This window comes from Thalassophryne amazonica, chromosome 6 (genome assembly GCF_902500255.1).
Source record: "Thalassophryne amazonica chromosome 6, fThaAma1.1, whole genome shotgun sequence".
Taxonomy (NCBI): domain Eukaryota; kingdom Metazoa; phylum Chordata; class Actinopteri; order Batrachoidiformes; family Batrachoididae; genus Thalassophryne; species Thalassophryne amazonica.
Genome location: NC_047108.1, coordinates 33,274,872 through 33,297,239, shown reverse-complemented (window position 1 = coordinate 33,297,239; position 22,368 = coordinate 33,274,872). Strand labels below are relative to the sequence as shown.

General features: G+C 42.5%; 1 protein-coding gene across 1 annotated transcript in view; it reads left to right on the top strand.

Annotated features, from left to right (window-relative positions):
* LOC117512014 (ornithine decarboxylase-like) overlaps positions 1-22,368 on the top strand; it is a 137,981-nt gene that overhangs the window by 32,800 nt on the left and 82,813 nt on the right. The window contains exons 5-6 of the mRNA XM_034171953.1: positions 14,550-14,700; positions 18,576-18,697. Of these exons, the coding sequence (XP_034027844.1) occupies positions 14,550-14,700; positions 18,576-18,697 (273 nt within the window). The remainder of the gene's footprint in view (positions 1-14,549; positions 14,701-18,575; positions 18,698-22,368) is intronic.

Here is a 22,368-nt window from a genome sequence, read left to right as displayed (position 1 = left end):
GGTGCAGTTTTATCACACAGCACAATGCCACAGATGTCGCAAGATTTGAGGGAGCGTGCAGTTGGCATGCTGACAGCAGGAATGTCAACCAGAGCTGTTGCTCATGTATTGAATGTTCATTTCTCTACCATAAGCCATCTCCAAAGGCATTTCAGAGAATTTGGCAGTACATCCAACCAGCCTCACATCCGCAGACCACGTGTAACCACACCAGCCCAGGACCTCCACATCTAGCATGTTCACCTCCAAGATTGTCTGAGACCAGCCACTCGGACAGCTGCTGAAACAATCGGTTTGCATAACCAAAGAATTTCTGCACAAACTGTCAGAAACCGTCTCAGGGAAGCTCATCTGCATGCTCGTCGTCCTCATCGGGGTCTCGACCTGACTCCAGTTCGTCGTCGCAACTTCGCACAGCCATTGAAGAGGAGTGGACCAACATTCCACAGGCCACAATTGACAACCTGATCAACTCTATGCGAAGGAGATGTGTTGCACTGCATGAGGCAAATGGTGGTCACACCAGATACTGACTGGTATTCCCCCCCCCCTAAATAAAACAAAACTGCACCTTTCAGAGTGGCCTTTTATTGTGGGCAGTCTAAGGCACACCTGTGCACTAATCATGGTGTCTAATCAGCATCTTGATATGGCACACCTGTGAGGTGGGATGGATTATCTCAGCAAAGGAGAAGTGCTCACTATCACAGATTTAGACTGGTTTGTGAACAATATTTGAGGAAAATGGTGATATTGTGTATGTGGAAAAAGTTTTAGATCTTTGAGTTCATCTCATACAAAATGGGAGCAAAACCAAAAGTGTTGCGTTTATATTTTTGTTGAGTATATGAAGCAAAAAAGTCAAATTCTTTTTACCTGGCTGATCTCCCAGAGCAGCTCGTCTGGGTGGACGCGCCTCTGCCCAGGAAGCGTAAATGCTGGGGAGTGCGAGCCGGCCGGCTAATGAGGCTAAAGGCCTTCCTGGCTCTTTCTCCGAGCACGGTGCGGGCTTCTTCTATTCCACCGGACCTTAGAGACTGTTTACGCCGTTATGTGTCACGTCGCACTGTTGTTCCAGTCGGCGCTTGGGTGGTGCCCATCATTGGACAGCGGGAGGATCTCTGCGCGCTGGGCCCTCGTCATTCTCTTCATTCGGGCTCTGGTGGTGTGTCATCGAGTAACCTTAGGCCGCTGGGCCGGGTAGCTCATGCGGCTAACACGACGGCGGCTGCTACGAAGTGCGCGCTCATGAATGCAAGGTCCGTAGGGAATAAAACCTTCATTCTTCGAGACTTCTTCACATCACGATTGCTGGATGTACTGTTTTTAACTGAGATGTGGATCAACGTTGGTGAGTCCACCGCTTTCTCGGAGTTATTACCTCCTGACTGTACTTTTATTAACACACCAAGAGCCTCTGGTCGTGACGGAGGAATAGCTACTGTTCTACGGGTTGGCATTCAGCCAAAGTTGTTACGGAGTGAACTTTTGCCTCGTTTTAACTGAGCTGTTTTGAGCTAAGAGCGCGACAGACTGATCCAGTGTTGTGCGCTGTCATTTACAGACCACCGAGACACAACATGGATTTCATCAAGGATTTTTATGATTTGATGGTTTTTATCTGTACACGTTATGACAGGATTCTAATTGTCAGAGATTTTAATGTGCATGTATGTTGTCAGTCGATGCCAATGGCCAGAGACTTTTTAGACTTATGTGAAGTTTTTAATCTAACACAACATGTCACTGGCTCAACGCAAATACACGGACACACATTGGACCTGGTGTTGTCGCATGGCTTTTCGGTTGGCCATGTTATTGTTGAGGATGCTGTGTTCTCTGACCATTGCCCTGTCATGTTTGACGTGTTTTTAACTTTTGGAGAGCAGCTGCCAGCTGTGCGTCATAGCCGTGCTATTAAGGCTACCACAGCGGCTGATTTTAGCTCTCTCTTTACTGCTGCAGCGTGTAGTCTTTTAAACCCGTGTCCATCTATAAACATGAACACGGAGCACCTGATGAACTCTTTTGTTTCCACCTGCTCTGATGTGCTGGACAGCGTAGCTCCTCTTAAAATCATGCGCCCAAAGTCCAGGCAGGAGCCCTGGCTAAATGACACTACGCATGCAGCTCGGCGTGAGTGTCGGAGGGTGGAGCGGAGGTGGAAAAAGAACCACCTGGAGGTTTTTTACCAGGTTCTTAAAGATAGCTGGAGGAACTATCAGTGTGTGGTTAAAGCAGAGAAAACAAAATATTTATCTGACTTAATTGCCAACAGTGTTAACAAACCCTGTGTTCTTTTTAAAACTGTGAACTCTATTTTTAATCCTAATCCTTCCACCGCATTGGAAATAACCAATGAAACCTGTGAGAGATTTCTCTCCTTTTTTAATGATAAGGTTGCTGCGATAAGGACCAATATTTCGCCCTCTTCACCTTGTGGTCCAGGTGCTAACGCATGTACGGCAGCATTTAGCCAGTTTGAGCCTGTGCCACTTGCTGTTCTTACTGGGATTGTAGGTAAACTCAAAGCCTCTACTAGTCCTACAGACCCAGTTCCTCCTCGCTTTTTTAAAGAGGTTTGGGGCACCATTGGCACCTTTGTGAGCGAGGTAATAAACAGTAGTCTGGTCTCTGGCACTGTCCCCACTTTTTGTAAAAATGCTGTTATTGAGCCTCTGATTAAGAAGCCTGGCCTTGATCCTGTGACTTTAGCAAATTATCGGCCCATTTCTAAGCTTCCTTTGGTTTCCAAGATCTTGGAGAAATTCGTGCTTGCTCAATTTCAGCCGTTTTTAGATGCACATGATATTTTAGACCCATTTCAGTCGGGTTACAAAACGTTTCACAGTACAGAGTCTGCACTTCTTAAGGTTTTTAATGATCTGTTTTTAATAGCTGATGCGGGAAGCTCTGCTATTTTAGTGCTTTTAGACCTGACTGCTGCTTTTGACACAGTGGACCATGCAACTCTCTTATCTCGCTTGGAAACCTGTGTGGGTGTCAGGGGGATTGCTTTGAAGTGGTTTGAGTCTTACTTGAGTGGGAGGTCCTTCTCTGTGAGGCTGGGGGACTCCTGCTCCTCTTCTGCTCCCCTGCAGTACGGTGTCCCCCAGGGTTCTATCTTAGGCCCAATTCTTTTTGCTGTGTATCTCCTCCCACTCGGGGAGATATTTTTAAAACATGGCATGTCATACCATTTTTATGCTGATGACTGCCAAATTTACATGCTGATTGTCAAGAATAACCACTGCCCCCTGACACCCCTTCTCGACTGTCTCGGTGATGTCAAGGCTTGGTTAGCACAGAATTATTTAAAACTTAACGAGGGAAAACTGAGATAATTCTGTTTGTTTTAGCAATTCCCGCTTTGACTTGGGACCTCTCCAAAGTTTTGTGCGTCCCAAAGTCACCAGCCTTGGTGTCACCATAGACAGCGATCTTAAATTTGATAAACAGGTTAACGCGGTTTTAAAACTGAGTTTTTTTTACCTTCGTGTTTTATCAAAAGTGAAACCTTTTATCCCTTTCAAATTGTTTGAACAAGTCATGCACACTTTTATTTCTTCTCGTTTAGACTACTGCAATGCACTTTATTCGGGGATTAGCCATAACGCACTTTCCCGACTGCAGTTAGTCCAGAATTCAGCGGCTCGACTTTTAACAGGGGCCAAAAAGCGTGAGCATATTACCCCAATTTTGGCTTCTCTGCACTGGCTCCCTGTATGTTTTAGAATTGATTTTAAGATACTTTTGTTTGTTTTTAAAGCTCTGAATGGACTGGCCCCACATTATATCATCAACTGCCTCCAGGTCTACACTCCAGCACGAGTTCTGAGGTCCGAGGGCCAGTCCCAGCTCATGGTGCCTAGGACGAGACTTAAAACTCGAGGGGACAGAGCCTTCTCCGTGGTCGATCCCAGACTCTGGAACGCTCTGCCCCCACATGTCCGATCTGCTCCCACTGTGGAGTGTTTTAAGTCCCGTCTTAAGGCCCATTTTTATTCCTTGGCATTTAACACAGCGTGAGTTGTACGGTCCTTGTGTCTTATTTTATTTTTATTTTATTGAAATTTATTTTTTATCATGGTTTTATCTATTTATGTATTATTTTATCTTATCTATTTTATTGTTATTATTGTTATTATTGCTATTTTCCATGTCTTTGTTTTGTTGTGCAGCACTCGGGTCTGTTTAAATGTGCTTTATAAATAAAGTGGATTGGATTGGATTGAAACAAGGTACCAGTAGATTCAGTAGATTCTCACAAATCCAACAAGACCAAGCATTCATGATATGCACACTCTTAAGACTATGAAATTGGGCAATTAGTAACAAAAAGTAGAAAAGGAGGTGTTCACAATAATAGTTGCATCTGCTGTTGATACTACAAACTTAAAACTATGATGTTTAAACTGCTTTTGTAGTAATCCTGTGAATCACTAAATTAGTATTTAGTTGTATAACCACAGTTTTTCATGATTTCTTCACATCTGCGAGGCATTAATTTTGTTGGTTTGGAACCAAGATTTTGCTCATTTACTAGTGTGCTTGGGGTCATTGTCTTGTTGAAACACCCATTTCAAGGGCATGTCCTCTTCAGCATAAGGCAACATGACCTCTTCAAGTATTTTGACATACCCAAACTGATCCATGATACCTGGTATGCGATATATAGGCCCAACACCATAGTAGGAGAAACATGCCCATATCATGATGCTTGCACCACCATGCTTCACTGTCTTCACTGTGAACTGTGGCTTGAATTCAGAGTTTGGGGGTCGTCTCACAAACTGTTTGCGGCCCTTGGACCCAAAAAGAACAATTTTACTCTCATCAGTCCACAAAATATTCTTCCATTTCTCTTTAGGCCAGTTGATGTGTTCTTTGGCAAATTGTAACCTCTTCTGCACGTGTCTTTTATTTAACAGAGGGACTTTAGCAGGGATTCTTGCAAATAAATTAGCTTCACACATGTGTCTTCTAACTGTCACAGCACTTACAGGTAACTCCAGACTGTCTTTGATCATCCTGGAGCTGATCAGTGGGTGAGTCTTTGCCATTCTGGTTATTCTTCTATCCATTTTGATGGTTGTTTTCCATTTTCTTCCACGCATCTCTGTTTTGTTTTGTTTTTTTTGTCCATTTCAAAGCATTGGAGATCATTGTAGATGAACAGCCTATAATTTTTTGCACCTGCGTATAAGTTTTCCCCTCTCCAATCAACTTTTTAATCAAACTATGCTGTTCTTCTGAACAATGTCTTGAACGTCCCATTTTCCTCAGGCTTTCAAAGAGAAAAGCGTGTTCAACAGGTGCTGGCATCATCCTTAAATAGGGGACACCTGATTCACACCTGTTTGTTCCACAAAACTGTCAAATTCACTGACTGAATGCCACACTTCTATTATTGTGAACACCCCCTTTTCTACTTTTTTTTACTAATAGCCCAATTTCATAGCCTTAAGAGTGTGCACATCATGAATGCTTGGTCTTGTTGGATTTGTGAGAATCTACTGAATCTACTTGTACCTTGTTTCCCATGTAACAATAAGAAATATACTCAAAACCTGGATTAATCTTTTTAGTCACATAGCACTACTACTACTGTAAGTAACTTTTGCCATGTACCTCAAAATTGAGCTCAGGGTTTCTACTGATCATCCTTTTCATGTCCAGTTGACTGGACATGTTTTGCAAAGGCACACGCCTGTCTTCATATAAGGTCCCACAGTTGACAGTGCATGTCAGAGCACAAATCAAGCATGAAGTCAAAGGAATTGTCTGTAGACCTCCCAGACAAGCTTGTCTTGAGGCACAAATCTGGGAAAGTGTACAGAAACATTTCTGCTGCTTTGAAGGTCCCAATGAGCACAGTAGCCTCCATCATCCATAAGAAGTTCGGATCCACCAGGGCTCTTCTTTGAGCTGGCCACCTGTCTAAACTGAGTGATCGGTGGAGAAGGGCCTTAGTCAGGGAGGTAACCAATAACCCGATGGTCAATCTAGAGTGTGGATGCACTCAGGTTCATGTGGTGGAGCTGGGCCATTTGTCTGTCTAGTGGTGGTTGCCATCCAGGACCCACAGTGGTTATGTGGTGTTGTGATTAAGGCAACATGGAGCACCAGCACATTCTCCCAAACCTGACTCAACATCATCCACGGATCTATACTAAACTGTTTAATGTAGCAATGTATTTAGATTACATTTGCCATGTATTTTGGTGCAAATGTGAAGATTTGTATCGTTTTCTGATTTATATCATGATATTTGGTGTTACACTGGACAAAATATTCTGGAACACTTCTCTTTGAGCGCTGGGTATTGATTTGGATTGTGGACGTGGCAATATGCACAACAAGTAGTTTAGGCAATGTAGATGATATATTGTTGCTCAACAACACCACCCTGGGAGTTTCAGCCAGGGACCTCTTTATTTAAACGAACCCAATAATAAGGCACTGAGGTCCATTCGCAAAGGAGAGACAGAGAAAGTAGTTCAAAAATACAAAGTTGATTTTATTGATTACAAATTATTTCTGCTCTTAAAATTCAAATGAAGGTAAGATCACTAACAAGGTAAAATTTAAAAAAGAAGATACTAGGAACCCATCAGGGCTGAAACCCACTGCAGCAAATGGGATGGACACCAATCCACCACTGTGGACTCCGCACCTAAATGGGCAAATGAGCAGAACAAATGAGAAACAAAATAACAAAACAAAATTATAATTCCAATACAAAAAAAAAAAAACAAGAATCAAAAGTAATAAAAAAACAATAACCACAATTGAACTGCAATCCACAATAATCAAAATGAATGCAAACTAACAATAGTTCAATAAGTGGGTTGCAGCAAAACCAATAATTACGACAAATGAAAATACCAAAAAAAAAATCATACAGAAATAAAGAAAAGGTAAAGTCCCGTACTGTTCTTCCATAATCCAACACATATACTTTAAAACACAACAACACAAAGAATAAAACAAAGAGGAGTGACGTTGGCTAATGTTGGTAAAGTGTAATGACACAGACCCACAACAGGGGGCATAAATGAACGGACAATGAAAATGCCAAAATATAACAATTTAATGTTGTGAAAATGTGCACAACGGAATACAGATGCTGCTTTTAGGTAACATTCAATTAAATCACAGATGACATGTGGGCAGGCTCGAGGATAGGAGACGTCTGTCTAGAGAAGAGCCGGGCCCCACACGATTTCCACTGCCAACGGAGACCTGCATCAAACCGGAGCCACTGAGTCCTGAGTCCCCAGGTGGCCACCGCCTCCAGCTGTCAGATCTGGTACTGCTGGCAGGAAGAACAGACAGATTATGGTGGGCGTGTGAACACCCAGTAAACAGTCAAGCAACAAACACAGTTCCTTCTGGTGGAAAAACCTCCACCTCCTGAACTCAGTTACTCAGAGTACGTGCAGTTTTGGATTGAGGAGCGGGAACGCCAACTCCTCCCAACGTCCACAAACTCAGCAACCAGCTGTGTGTATACAAAAGGTTACAGCTGCAAAGACTCAGATGCAAAAACGTTACAACTACGAGCTCAGATGTAAAGACGTTACAACTGACAAACTTAGCTGTAAAATTGTGTGCGTACGGCACTGAACGGCTGAGAGTTTACCTTGTAGGTAAGCAGATTACTCGGCAGGGAGGTGGAGTTGCTGTCCGGCTTTTATGGGTAGTGTGGATAATGAAGCGATGAGTGACAGCTGTCACTACCGGAGCTCCAGGATGCTCCTGGGAGGCGGCTGCGCCCTCTGGTGCCTGAAGCCCGCCTTCAGGCAGGGCACTCTCTGGTGTTGGGCCAGCAGTACCTCCTCTTCTGCGATCCCAAAATTCAAACAAACACAAACATAAGTAACACAAATGGCTGGAGGAGGATGCTAACGCCACCATATAGGGGAAACCAGGGCACGGTAAATCACAGGGCACAGTGAATCAGTAGTTATATCTACAAAACTACATATATATTTGCAGCAGTTATGCCTTATTTTTATGCATAAAGACCCCCCCCCCCCCCCCCTTATAAATTTGTGTTTTGTTTTTGGATACATTAAAGGTAAAACTAAGTGGCAAGTGAAGTCAGTTTTTTTTCCTATCAGAATTAAATTTTGTGGATGTCAGTGTCTTTGTATTTATTTCTCACAACAGAGGAATGGTGGCCCAAAAAATTGTTATTAGTTAGAAGGATTCAAGGATTCAAAAGAAGTTTATTGTCATATGCACATAGGAACATGTTCCCTGCACAATGAAATGTGTTTATTGCATTTTACCCATCCTAATTGCCAGTTAGGAACAGAGGTCGCCTTTTTGGCGCCCGGGGACCAGCTCCAGATGTATATCCCTGCCCTAGGTCACGAGCAGGGCTGAGCAAACCTTGACCGGCCTCATGACACACTTAACAAACAACAACACACATAAGCCGGTCCAGTACATGAACACATATAAAAGCACACACAAGGAAAGAATTGGGAAAGGAAAAACCTCCATTGCTGCTGCGTTGAACTCCAGCAGCACCACTGGAGAGCAAAAAAACCCCATAGCACAGAAAAGAGTCATAACAAAAACAAAAAAACACAACAGACGACAGACAACAGCCGAGACTTGGATGTGTCCAGTGTCCAGACAGACAGCCCGGAAAGGCCGCCCTTGAGGCGCCATCAGGCCTTATCTGTTCATTCTGGGGGGGGGGGGGATCCCAGTCCTGAATCAGTCCACCAGAGTCTCAAGGTCCCACAGTCAACATCTCAGGACTGGGAAAGGAGGGAGGCAGGGGAAGACAAGAAGACGGGGGAGACGAGGAGCGAGGCTATCAGGAGTGTTCTTCGGGGGGAGGATTTTATCCCAGCGGCCTTGAAGGACAGCTGGTGTTTAGAAACCAAATAGATATCCAGATTAACAGACGCCTGGCAGATTCCACAGTCTGAAACTTCAGAGTGGCTCCCAATACATCTGAATAGAGGAGAGATGTGGTCTTACAGATGATCAAAGTGGTTTTCCAGTGCAGCCATTCTCCCCGAGATGGATTCCAACGTACGGTTGACACCCGCCGACTGAGCTGGCACTGCCCTTCCAATCGAATCACTCATGTGGGGCAGCCTGGATGGGCCAATTAATGCCGCCTCCACCTTCTTAATTTTCCGGTAAACCAGTGCTGTGGCCATAATACCACACTCATTTTGCACTCATCATAAGGTTAGGATACTGTGCCCTCAGACGTACTGGAACACTTGGTTTTAATTTGTTTATGCCATTTCAAATACAAGTAATACAAAAAGAAAGAAAGAAAGAAAGAATCAAAATTTCTAAAATCATCTTCCTCAAACTTAAACTGAAAGCAAATCTCTAAAACTTGATAATACCTGTGAATAATAATCGGTTTTATTGCCAGTTTTCTTCAAACAAGTCAGGGGATGAAAACATGAACATTTCCAAGTCACTGATTATGTCTTGGACTTTATTTACATCAATTATGAAGAAATACAAAAGTTTCTTTGACAAAACATCAAATTTAGGCTTTCATCTCAGATTTACTTTCTGGCAAATTGTAGCTGAACTATCAGGTCTTTATCTATCTATCAGGCAGAGGAAAATTCTCCTATGCACCACTTCATCAGGAAGCTGGATTTTATATTATTAATTAATTTATATCAAGTTGTAGAGATTTGCTTTCAGTTTGGGTTAAGGAAAGGAAAGGAAATACCAAGTGTTCCAATACTTTTGAGGGCAATTATAAACACTGAGGAGCAACATCTTACATCTCGTACATAGTGCAGCAGATAAGAGAATATTTAGAGTGGAACCCTGCAAATGGTGATATAAGCATCAAATTTGGTTAATCGGGTTTTAAAAAGTAAAGCCTGGGTCCCACCGAATAATGAAGGATGAATAATGAGCCACACAGCATGTTTTCTTGGCTAAGAGAGAGTTTCTTCAACTATTGTGGGAGTTTCATGGTTCTGAGTGGCTCTTAGAGGCATTATCTTCAGTTAGTGAGGCTCCTCTCTGAGCGTGGCGCTAATTTCAAGATGTTCAAAATTTAGCAACAACAGCGTGGGGCAGTTTGTGTATGAGGTACTACAATGACTTAGAGGCATGTGCGTGGTGCTTACGAGGCTGCTAAAAGCCCATTATCCGTGCACCTGGCAGCTACGCAGTACCTGAGAGACTATTTTTGGAGCGGCTGCCCTCTTGCGCACACAATTCCACCTGCTCTATGCGCTGGATGCTGTATATAAAATAATAATTTTGTAGGGGATTAATCATTTTCTGCCAAAACTTGGATGCTGAAAACACCTCTAATCGCTTCTACTTGTAGAATCACAGAGGACTGTTTCATCTGGATGCTTTTTTTCTTCTCTTTCCTGCTCCATGTGGAATGTATTTTGAACAGCTTAAGGTAACTATTTTTAATGTTTTTATAGCTTGACACAACAGTTCCTAGCTGTAAAAGTATGTCTATAGTTGATTTAATATCTTGTTAATGGATCACATGAGCTCTCCTGTGTGTGCGCACTGCACACTGAGGCAGTGACTCATCACGCTCCAAACGAGCATTTAGGAAGAACGCCAGCTTACGAAAGAGTGATTTTTCAGTCAGTATTGGCAAACACAAAGTTAAAATTTGGATGACTGCGTGAAAGTATCTGTGTGTTTAAACCTGTGGAAGAAATAACTCCAGTATACGCCGGTCCAGAGCATCCCAAACATGCTCAATGGGTGACATGTCCGGTGAGTATGCCGGCCATGCAAGAACTGGGACATTTTCAGCTTCCAAGAATTGTGTACAGATCCTTGCAACATGGGGCCGTGCATTATCCTGCTGCAACATGAGGTGATGTTCTTGGGTGTACGGCACAACAATGGGCCTCAGGATCTCGTCACGGTATCTCTGTGCATTCAAAATGCCATCAATAAAATGCACCTGTGTTCTTCATCCATAACAGACGCCTGCCCATTCCATAACCCCACCGCCACCATGGGCCACTCGAGCCACAACACTGACATCAGAAAACCGCTCACCCACATGACGCCACACACGCTGTCTGCCATCTGCCCTGAAAAGTGTGAACCGAGATTCATCCATGAAGAGAACATTAACGTGCCAAACGCCAGCAAATGTGAGCATTTGCCCACTCAATTCGGTTACAACGACGAACTGGAGTCAGGTCGAGACCCCGATGAGGACGACGAGCATGCAGATGAGCTTCCCTGAGACGGTTTCTGACAGTTTGTGCAGAAATTCTTTGGTTATGCAAACCGATTGTTTCAGCAGCTGTCCGAGTGGCTGGTCTCAGACGATCTTGGAGGTGAACATGCTGGATGTGGAGGTCCTGGGCTGGTGTGGTTACACGTTGTCTGCGGTTGTGAGGCTGGTTGGATGTACTGCCAAATTCTCTGAAACGCCTTTGGAGACGGCTTATGGTGGAGAAATGAACATTCAATACACGAGCAACAGCTCTGGTTGACATTCCTGCTGTCAGCATGCCAATTGCACGCTCCCTCAAATCTTGCGACATCTGTGGCATTGTGCTGTGTGATAAAACTGCACCTTTCAGAGTGGCCTTTTATTGTGGGCAGTCTAAGGCACACCTGTGCACTAATCATGGTGTCTAATCGGCATCTTGATATGGAACACCTGTGAGGTGGGATGGATTATCTCAGCAAAGGAGAAGTGCTCACTATCACAGATTTAGACTGGTTTGTGAACAATATTTGAGGGAAATGGTGATATTGTGTATGTGGAAAAAGTTTTAGATCTTTGAGTTCATCTCATACAAAATGGGAGCAAAACCAAAAGTGTTGCGTTTATATTTTTGTTGAGTGTATATATATGTATGTATATATATATATATATGTATGTATATATATATATATATATATATAAAGGTGATCCACAGGTGTGTATAATTAAAGCGGCCACCTCATTCTGTATGCAGAACGGCACCGTGCGCAAAAGAGCGATTTTGCAGAAATAAACAGACGAACACAAAGTTAAAGTGGGATCATGGTGTGAAATAACTGTGTTTAAAGCCAGGTGAAAAAATAAAGCCAGCAAGCCACAGATGGAAAGGAAGACAGTGAGAATGAGCACAGAGGTGGCTCTCCATGAATGGTGAACAGCAGTGTGCGCAAAAGAGCGATTTTGCAGAAATAAATGAACGACCATAAAGATCACAGTGTGTGTTGAGAATATTCATGTTCTGAGTTCATTAAAAACTTGTTCTGTAAATAGTTCTCTTACTTTTGATTGAATCTCAATCATTGATTTGAATCTCAATTCTGAGGCTGTTCTGTAAATAATTTTCAAATAAACAATAAATATAGCAACTTCTGATCAATCCATATCAATTTCAGATTTAAAATACTGATTTAAGCCCCATCTGTTTTGGGTTGAAACACGCCCACTTCCAGTTTAGGCCCTGCCCACTACGATTACAGATATGGCTACAGATAATTTAGTTGGTTGAACAGATACAGATAGTGGTGTACTCGCTCATCCCTAATAGGACCCTCACAACTGTTGAATAACAGAGTTCTCAGGGCTCTGTCCCTGTTCCGAGTGTATCTGTGCTGGGACACCAAACCTTGAAAACCACTCAGCAACCACAACTTGAGCTACCTTAGCAGCGCACGGATCATGGGTGGGGACAGCCTACATTTACTTACTGAAGACATCAGTCATTACAAGGACATCTACTGTCCCATTGTGGCTTGACTCTAGAACAGTAAAATCAATAGCAAGGATCTCATTAGGCCAGGACGCCAATAGGTCTCCCATGAAGTTACGAGCGGCTGGTAGACTCGCCATGACTCCCTGGCACCTTTCATACACATGGCAGCACTCTGCCACCTCAGCAGACTTACCTGGCCAGTAACACCACTGGCATAAGAGCTACGTATAAGGTCCTCTTGACCCGTTGATGACCACCCATCAGCAACCCAACCTCAGCCTCATCCAGCCTAAAAACCTGACTGTAGAAAACACCATTCCACTCAACCAACCGGTCCCACTGCCAAAGCAACACCAAGGCTGACAGTGACACCTGCTTCCACTACTCTTCATCAGGAGGCTGTTTGCGTGCCCAGAAAGCCAAAGCTTCCTAGATGGCTGAGTCAGTGTGCCTGCTGCAAGGGTTTAGGGAGCAGTGTGCCCCAGATCATTGCTTGCATGTCCTGTGCCTCAGGGGAATGCTGATGAGAAGGAGCATCAGCATTCTTATTACTATGACCTGAGCGATACTTAAGCTCAAAATCAAAGGAGACAAGTTGTGCTGCCCAACAATGTTCAGTGGCCCAAACTTACCAAATGACAAATGAGTCAGTGGGTTGTTGTCAGTATAAACAACACATTTAGGGTGGGAGTTGTCTCTCAGAATCGAACCAGCTATCCTCTGTACCTGTTTAGTATACAGGGATTCTGTCTGAATCTGAGACTCTCCAATCAGCTTGTTCAGCCATTTCACAATTTGGTTTAAACAGTTTTTGTTTTTAAGGGACATGCTTCCAAACCATGAAACAAGACAGAAGGATAAAACGAATTCTATAAAAGCACGATAAAACAAGGTCAGCATGGTTCTGTAAATGTTAAAAGTGGACAGTTTTCTCAGACAATAGAGGCGCTGGCGTCCCCTTTTGTACACTGCGTCACAGTTTGCCTCAAAGTTCAGTTTGTCATCAATGATAGTTCCAAGATATTTATATGTGCTGACACACTCCACTGTTTGACCTTTTAAAACTGTTGCTTCTTGACTGGGAGAATTGTTTGTACGAAAGTCAATAATCATGTCTTTTGTTTTAGAAATGTTCATCTTAAGAAAAGACTTATTGCACCAGTCAAGGAAATCAGTAACAACTGGGCCGTGACTCCTATATTGTTTTTCAGCAGGCTGACAATAACTGTGTCATCTGCATACTTTAAAATAGGTCTATCCTCTCTGCTGCTATACGGCACATGTTTGTATAGAGGATTAACAAAAGAGGAGAGAGCACACATCCTTGTGGGGAACCAGTGGAGGATGTAACCTGATCCGAAACAGTTCCGTTCAATCTCTCTCTCTGTGACCTGTCAGTTAAAAAATTCAAAATACAGCCCACAAGATTGTTACTTACTTTAAAATGTTCTAAGTCTGGCTTCAAGCTACAGCCACACTCATGCTCCATTAAAAAAAATTACAGTCAAAGCCAAAAAGTGCTTCTTGGGTTGAATATTGAATTAAAGAGTTTAATGTCTCAAAGGGATGAGGTTAAAAATGTTGCTGTTCTTTCTGGTTCTCCTATGGACAGAAAATTTTATTGTACACTAAGGAATCATGTGACCAAAGTCAAAAGAGTATCTCTGACAGTGGTAAAGACAGTAAGAAAATATGGAATGTACTTAATGAAATTATGGGGAAAAAATCTATTTGTGCTTCTTTTGTTGAACTGCCTATAGGTGTCACTGTGTAGGAATGAAGATATTACAAGTTTACATCTGTTAAACATGTTTAACAGGGTTTTTTTTTTTTTTTTTTCCACCATCCCAGATTGCAGAAAACATTAATATGGCACTGGATGAATTCTTCCCATCAAAGAGTGGGGTGCAGATTATTGCAGAACCGGGGCGATACTTTGTGGATACAGCCTTCACACTGGCAGTTACTGTCATTGCCAAAAAAGTCACCGTGAAGGAAGGAGGTAAACATAATAGTCATGTGGATGTGTCTTTTAAAGCCATGTTGTTGTTGTCCATTCGGATGCTCCCGTTTTGTGTTCGGGATCGCCAGCCAGCATGAATGTAATGACCAGGACACCACTATCGAGGTGCCATCAAGGTAGTGACAGCTCAAAGGGCAGTCCGTGTGTCATGTCTGCCCCCCAAGCACCACCAATGGCAGTCGAGCGTGTCATGTCCCCACCCTCCCCGAGCACCACACATGGAGTGCGAGTGTGTTGTGTCCCCCCCACGAGCTCCACAAATGATATCCAAGTTTGTCTTGTGTCCCCCCTTCCAACATTGTTAAGGTGTGGTCAAGGTACAAGGTGGAGAAAGCTTCAACGGCGCCTGGAGTGCAGTGTGATCGCTGTCCAGTGCACACTCCTGGACAGGTTGTCATGCCCATGATGGACATCATTTAACACATACATTGTCATTCTCTCCCGTTTGAGACATCATGGTCATCACAGCTGTAATACGAGATGTGCAGATGCACAGAGTGTGCTGCCTGCCTACAGTGAGTCGATGCATGTGACAGGGTCTGCGCTTCCAGACACAGCTGAGCAGGATTTGAGAGCTGTCAAACACCCATCATGACATGAGACAAAAATAAAAACCCTACTCTGCGCCTCACACCACGTCACATGCAATCGCAGCGTCCACACACTCCGTCTGTCATGAGGACATTAACTGACAATGAGGGGGCATGTCGCTCATCGGTGATGCAATGTCTGTGTTGACATGATCACACGCAATCATATCCACTACTACAGTTATGCGTCTGTTAGGAGACCATGGTTGACATGAAATCATGTCATGGGTTGGATGTCATTCAAAATCAAGCAGGGAGGGCACTGACCATGGCCCGTGGCCAGTGACTGCATTCTTGCGGCTTGCACCGCTCCACTTAACAGACATAAAGAAATCCATTTGTTTCCTCAGTTCCTACGCAGACGCCATCCCAGCAACAAGTCATTAAACATCATAACCAGTAACATGATTGTCCTATATTTAAAAGTACATTCATTGTCAGGCTTGGGGAGTAATGGAATACATGTAACGGCGTTACGTAATTAGGATACAAAAAAAGGTAACTGTATTCCACTACAGTTACAGAAAAAAAGATGTATTTAGATTACAGGTATAGTTAGTAAAAATGGGGATTACTTTGCAGGATTACAATTTTAATGCATTTTATGATATTATCCAGGGTCTAGCTAGCGCAAACTTGCGTTATGACCCATTACGCTATAATTTTGGACCGATTCAATGGCTCGTGGCTCTTTGATTCGCTACTCTTCAGAAGCGGTAAGTCCTCTGTTTTGTCACAGCTTTAAACGCTGCGCAGCTCTCTGACTCCGCTTGGAATTAATAACTTCAAAACAAATCGCCGCTTTAAATAAAATGACACCTCTTACAAACGTTGCAATACAGACAATAAACTACAATGGACTAAAATGTTTTTCCTCCCAAAATGAGACATCTTGCATTCTTTATAAACCTGACCTGCAGCACAGCTGCAAGAGCTCAGCTCATAGGTATGGAAATACATTCATGCCAATAATAATGTCTGAAAGGAAATGCTTTTGACAAAAACTAACAGATTTTATTTTTGTTTATGTCCAGAGATCAAGGATCCACTATAGAGTTTATTATGTCCAGAGTTTAAGGATCCAGTAACCAATTTCATATTTATTTACTTTAAGACTCAATAAAATGTTGTTTAATTTCAATTTAATCAGCTTATAAAGTGCCAAATTACAACAAAAACCGTCTCAAGGCGTGTCACACAGAACAGTTCAACATAAAAAATTAAAATAAATAAATAAAAATAAAAAAATTCAAATACCTAATTAAAAACAGAAGTAAAAGAATAAAACATAACAAAATAAAAACTACTCATAAGAAAGAGAATAAAAATAGGTTTTAAGTCTTGACTTAAAAATGTCCACGGACTCCAACTGCCTCACTAAGGGCCATGTACTGGATAACCCAGAATGAGATTGCCCACTCAACAAACTTCCCCAGCCTTCTGGACATGATGAAGGAACTTGGGCTGTCATACCGTCCCTTCATGGACAGCGACATGGCGTCTCCTAACCGGGCAAAATATTGATGAAGTACCCGGATGTTAATACATTTTCAATGGAGATCCACGACTGAACACACTCAGAAAAATGCTCACAAAATATGTGTTAAAATGCCATTTTGACCTGGATATTGAGCCAGCAAAATTAAATTACATTAAATTATGTCAGGAAAAGTATTAAACTTACTCTGACACACACACATTCCCAAATATTAGTGTTGAAAGTTACACGGATATGCGCTGTTCCAGCTGCTGAGCTGAGGCGTCCTGCTGAGCTGCTGTTCAACGCAGCGCAGCTCCTAAAACCATTACAATACATGTATATACATATTATATTTCATTCATGAAGTCAGTGGTGTGGGTACACATCTCTATGTGTGGGTGTGACTGTGAGCGGCACAGCGCGGGTCATTATAATCTCATTATTTTAAGGTGCAAATTAAAAAAAAATCGGCAGTCTTGTCGAACAATTTTAATCACTAACGACAAGTATTTTAACTAGACATTGGTCTAGCAGTGGAAAATATCAAGTAGACATAAGTGAAGAGTTAATGGTCTGTGTCATCGGGCGACACAGGTACGGCAGGAAACATACAGCTGTTTATCATCCAAATATCACGGACAAAGTGACAAGAAGAACCAAAACCACTTACTTATGGAAGGAATTATTGTCTCCCTTGTTGCTCTGTTTGTGGCTTTGCCAACATGCGCAGCTTTCCTGCATATTCCACTTCTTTCTTGAACTTCTATGCACGCAAATCACTAACTTGAGTTGCCCGGAATTAAAATGATGACCACGCCTCCTTACTGACAGTATTTACTTAATGGTTTTCATTATGCTTTTGTTCTTATTTTTAAAGTTCAATAAGTGGACTGATATGTTAAACATGGTGTGAATTTACTGAACAAGTAGTAGATTTTTTTTTTTTTTTGTATATTGTTCTGCAAGCCACTTTTAATTACAAATTCATCCGCACACCATCTAAGTTTTCATTATCCTTCATTTGTTTGGCATTTTTTTGTTGAAAATTTAGCAGGTGTGTTTAAAACAATATTGTGGGTGCTCAATTCATAATGTGAAGTAAAACAGAGTATGCCATGTAAAAGAAACAGTTTTATTTTTGCTTAATAAACTGTACTATGTGGTCAAGACTATTTATATTCAGTTTCTTTTGTCTGTATTAGCATATTTGATATTGGAGTAATCCAGAAGTAATTGAAAGTGATCAAATTACATTACTTTAATATTATGGTACTTGGATTATGTTACTGATTACATTTTTCAACAGGTAACTAGTAACTGTATCGGAATACATTTTTAAAGTAACCCTCCCAACCCTGTTCATTGTTCTTATAATGTTATGTGCTCTCTCATTATTTTGTCCTTATACATTTTCTTTGATTATGAACATTTGTACAACATGTAATTGCTTCCGCTGCTGTGAGAGTGCAATGTGGTATCACACCTCTCACCATGGTTACATGCAGACGATTGTGCACAAAACCCTCACTGTGGGATTGTGCGGCATCTGGACACAGCTGTCCGACTGTCTGACCATGCCTACTGCGGTTGGAACTTTTTGGGTTTCGCACATTCAACCTGTTTTGACCTGATTCGCCCAACTTTGTGTTATGTGTGAAGGAGCCTTTAGGCTTGCAGTCAGTTTCATTTTGTAATTATGTTTATGAAAGTTATATAAATCACTTTTCACAACCATCATTAGTGGAACTCAAAACACCAGCAGTACTGACTTTTCTTTCTCCTAGATGGTGAAGATGACAACCCTGACAAAGAAATGATGTACTTCATTAATGATGGAGTGTATGGCTCTATGGCTGATCTCCTAAGCCTACCTGCTATCACAAAATTTTTACCATACCCTCAAAAGGTAAGGTAACCATCAGTGACATTTTTTAATTATTATGAATTAATCATATTTATATTAATTACATTAATTCAGTTAATGAGAATGATCAAAAATGGAATACGAGGTCTGTTAGAAAGTATCCGACCTTTTTATTTTTTTCAAAAACCTGATGGATTTGAATCACGTGTGCTTGCATGAGCCAACCTTGAACCTTCGTGCGCATGCGTGATTTTTTCACGCCCGTCGGTTGTGTCATTTGCTTGTAAGCAGCCTTTGTGTGAGGATGGGTGGAGTCTCTCGTCGTTTTTTCTTTGCAAGGAAATGGCGGAACGACTGAAGCAGTGCGACTGCATCAAATTTTGCCAGAAACTGAGCGACAGCCAGGTGGAAACCATTCAGATTACTCAGATGGTTTTTGGTGACGATCCTATGGGCATCACACAGATTAAGGAGCGGTACAACCGGTTTAAAGAGGTGGACATTGTCATGACTGTCTCTAAAAGGGCAGAAAGGAGGATCATTACACAAACTACAGCTGACAGATTTTGTGCCTTATTTCATCCCAGTGCTTTTAATGACTGTACGGATGTCAATGATCTTATGCATCATTTTAACTCTCACTGTGCCACATTATTGGACTTGGTGGCCCCTTTCAAAACAAATAATGTCTGTGAGAAGTCATGTCCATGGATAAATGACAGTATCTTGGAGTTAAGAAGACTGTGTCGGAAAACGGAGCGCTTGTGGAAATCCACGCACCTTGAGGTCCATAGGTTACATCTCAGGGACCTTATTTCCACGTTAAATGATGCATTGAGAGAGGCAAGATCTAAATATTTCCATCGCCTGATAATGTCCAATAAGGGAAATCCGAAGGTGCTTTTTAACACAATTAACTCTCTCGTGTCCCATGCTGCCTCTGCAACCTCTGAGTTTTGTAAAGCAGATGGCACTGACCTCTTGGAGTTCTTTGTTGATAAGGTTCAGACATAAAAAAAGCCTTTACTGACCCCTTGTGGTCTGGCCCAGTCCGGCCTGAACTGCCACTACAGGTCTGGTTGTCTTTCAGGTCTGGTTGTCTTTCAACCAAGTGTCACTAGAAGACATTGCAGCAGTTGCAACTAAAATGAACCTGACCTCATGCCCATTTGATGTCCTTCCCTCCAAGCTTTTTTTAGATACTTTTGACTCAATCGGGCCATGGGTCATGAAAATGTTCAACATGTCCCTGTCATCCGGTCTCTTTCCGAGTTCATTTAAACATGCTGTGGTGGAACCAAGACTCAAAAAGCCTAAGTTGGACCAGTCTGAGCTTAAGAATTTCCAGCCAATATTGAAGCTCCCCTTTCTAGCAAAAATATTGGAAAAAGTGGTCGCAAAACAACTAACGTCTTTCCTTGAGATGCACAACATCTATGACACTTTTCAGTCAGGCTTTCGGAAACACCACACCACCGAGACCGTAGTACTGAGAGTGTCTAGTGATATCATGATGGCTGCTGACGCAAGAAGATGCACGGTCCTAGTCCTGCTAGACCTGTCCACAGCCTTCGACACCGTCGACCATAGCATTATGGTCAACCGGCTGCGCAATCTGGTAGGGTTGTCGGGGTCCGTGCTGAAGTGGTTTGCCTCATACTTGGAGGAGAGGAACTTTAGTGTGTTGGCTGGCCATAAACTATCGAAAACAGCTGCTTTACAGTATGGTGTCCCGCAAGGTTCTATTTTGGGGCCACTGCTGTTTCAATTGTATGTCCTTCCCCTCGGCCAGTTGATTCAGGACTTCAGGGATATTTCCTACCACCTGTTTGCGGACGACTTACAACTGTACTCTTCCTTTAAGATTTCAGAAGTCCACAAATTGAACTCTTTATTTGACTGCCTGTCACAGGTGAAGAAGTGGCTTAATGGAAACCGTCTGCAGCTGAACTCTGAAAAAACTGAGACACTTATTGTTGCCCCTGACAGTGCTGTTCCTGTTATCAGGAGCCTCCTTGGTGACTTGGGCTTAATGGCAAAAACAAGCCTTAGAAACATTGGCATTATTTTTGATGAAGGAATGTCTCTTGCTCAGCACGCAAGCAAGCTTGTGAAGAATTGTTTCTTTCAACTGTGAAATATCACCAAACTTAAACAATTGGTGTCACAGAAAGAATTAGAGGAAATCATCCATGCCTTTGTCTCCACGTGGTTGGACTATTGCAACAGCCTGTTCACTTGCCTGGGTAAGAAGGAGATAAATCGGTTGCAGTATGTCCAGAACTCCGCTGCGAGGCTTCTGTCCCGCACCAACAGGAGAGCCCACATCACGCCTATCTTGGAATCCCTCCATTGGCTCCCTGTTGCCTCCAGAATTAATTTTAAAATCTTGGTTTTGACTTTCAGAGCACTACATGGTCAGGCTCCTGATTACATTGCTGACTTGATTCAGCCTTACACCTCAGCCCGCAGCCTCAGATCTTTAGGTCAGAACCTGTTGATGGTTCCTCGAACCTCCTTTAAAACTCGAGGAGAGCAATCTTTTAAAGCTGTAGCGCCTCGTCTCTGGAACGAACTCCCTCTGTCCCTGCGATCCCTGGACTCTGTTAAGATGTTCAAAAAGCAACTAAAGACTCTACTTTTTAAACAGGCTTTTCATGGCCAATAATCTTTTAGTACTGAGTGTTTTACTGTATATTTTTATTGTTTTACCTTGTAAAGCACTTTGTGACCCCTGTCTGTGAAAAGCGCTATATAAATAAAGTTTACTTACTTACTTACTTACTTACTATGACTGGGTGTGACATGGCACAGAAAGTGGTAGGGCACACAATGCAGACTCACAGGCTGAAGCGTGGAGGTAAAAAATAGGCTTTATCAAAAAACAGGCAATGGTTTGGTACACAAAAAGGCAGTCAGCGGGGCGGCAGTACAGACAAGCAAGAGGCAGATTTGTTGTTCAGTACACAAGCAGGAGTCAGATTCACGGCGTGGCGGAGATCGAGTCAAACAAGCAAGGTCAAAAAACAAGGCAAACAGACTGTGACAAAGAAGGCGAGGATGTGACACACGATCAACAAACTAGCAGGGAAGTGAGGGACTGTGAGAGCTTAAATACCAGGGGAGTAATCAGGGCGTGATGTAAAACAGGTGTGGGGAAGGTTCAGGAAGAGGAGTGGTCAGACAAGACAGGTGGGTGTGACAGACAAAACAACTCAGAGCCAGAGACACACCCACAACCAGTGGTGGGCACAGATAACCAAAAAATTAATTTTGATAACAGATAATAAGATAACTGAAAAGTTATCTTTGATAAAGATAAACCGATAAACCACCCAAAAATGTATCGGAAGTTACAGATAATCGATAACCGATACATTTCCGGTGTTGTCTATGGGACATTTGCAGTTACTAGAGAACTGAAATTGATTTTTAACACGATCGCTTTTGAAAGCATCAAAAGCGGTAAAAGACCTAAAGAATAACCAAGAATGTTTGACCATGCAGCCCCCTGTAGGAAACAGCACAGACAAATCCTGAGAGCACCCATAAAATCAACTCTTTACTAATCACAATCATTTTTCTTTCAACATTCTGCTCCTGCTGGAAGCTCTTGTTTATAACAGCACTCCCACCACAGAGACACATCAAGAGCAGCCATAAGGCCAGCGCCCTATCAATTTCAACACTCCGGTCAGGTGGTGGTCTTGAAA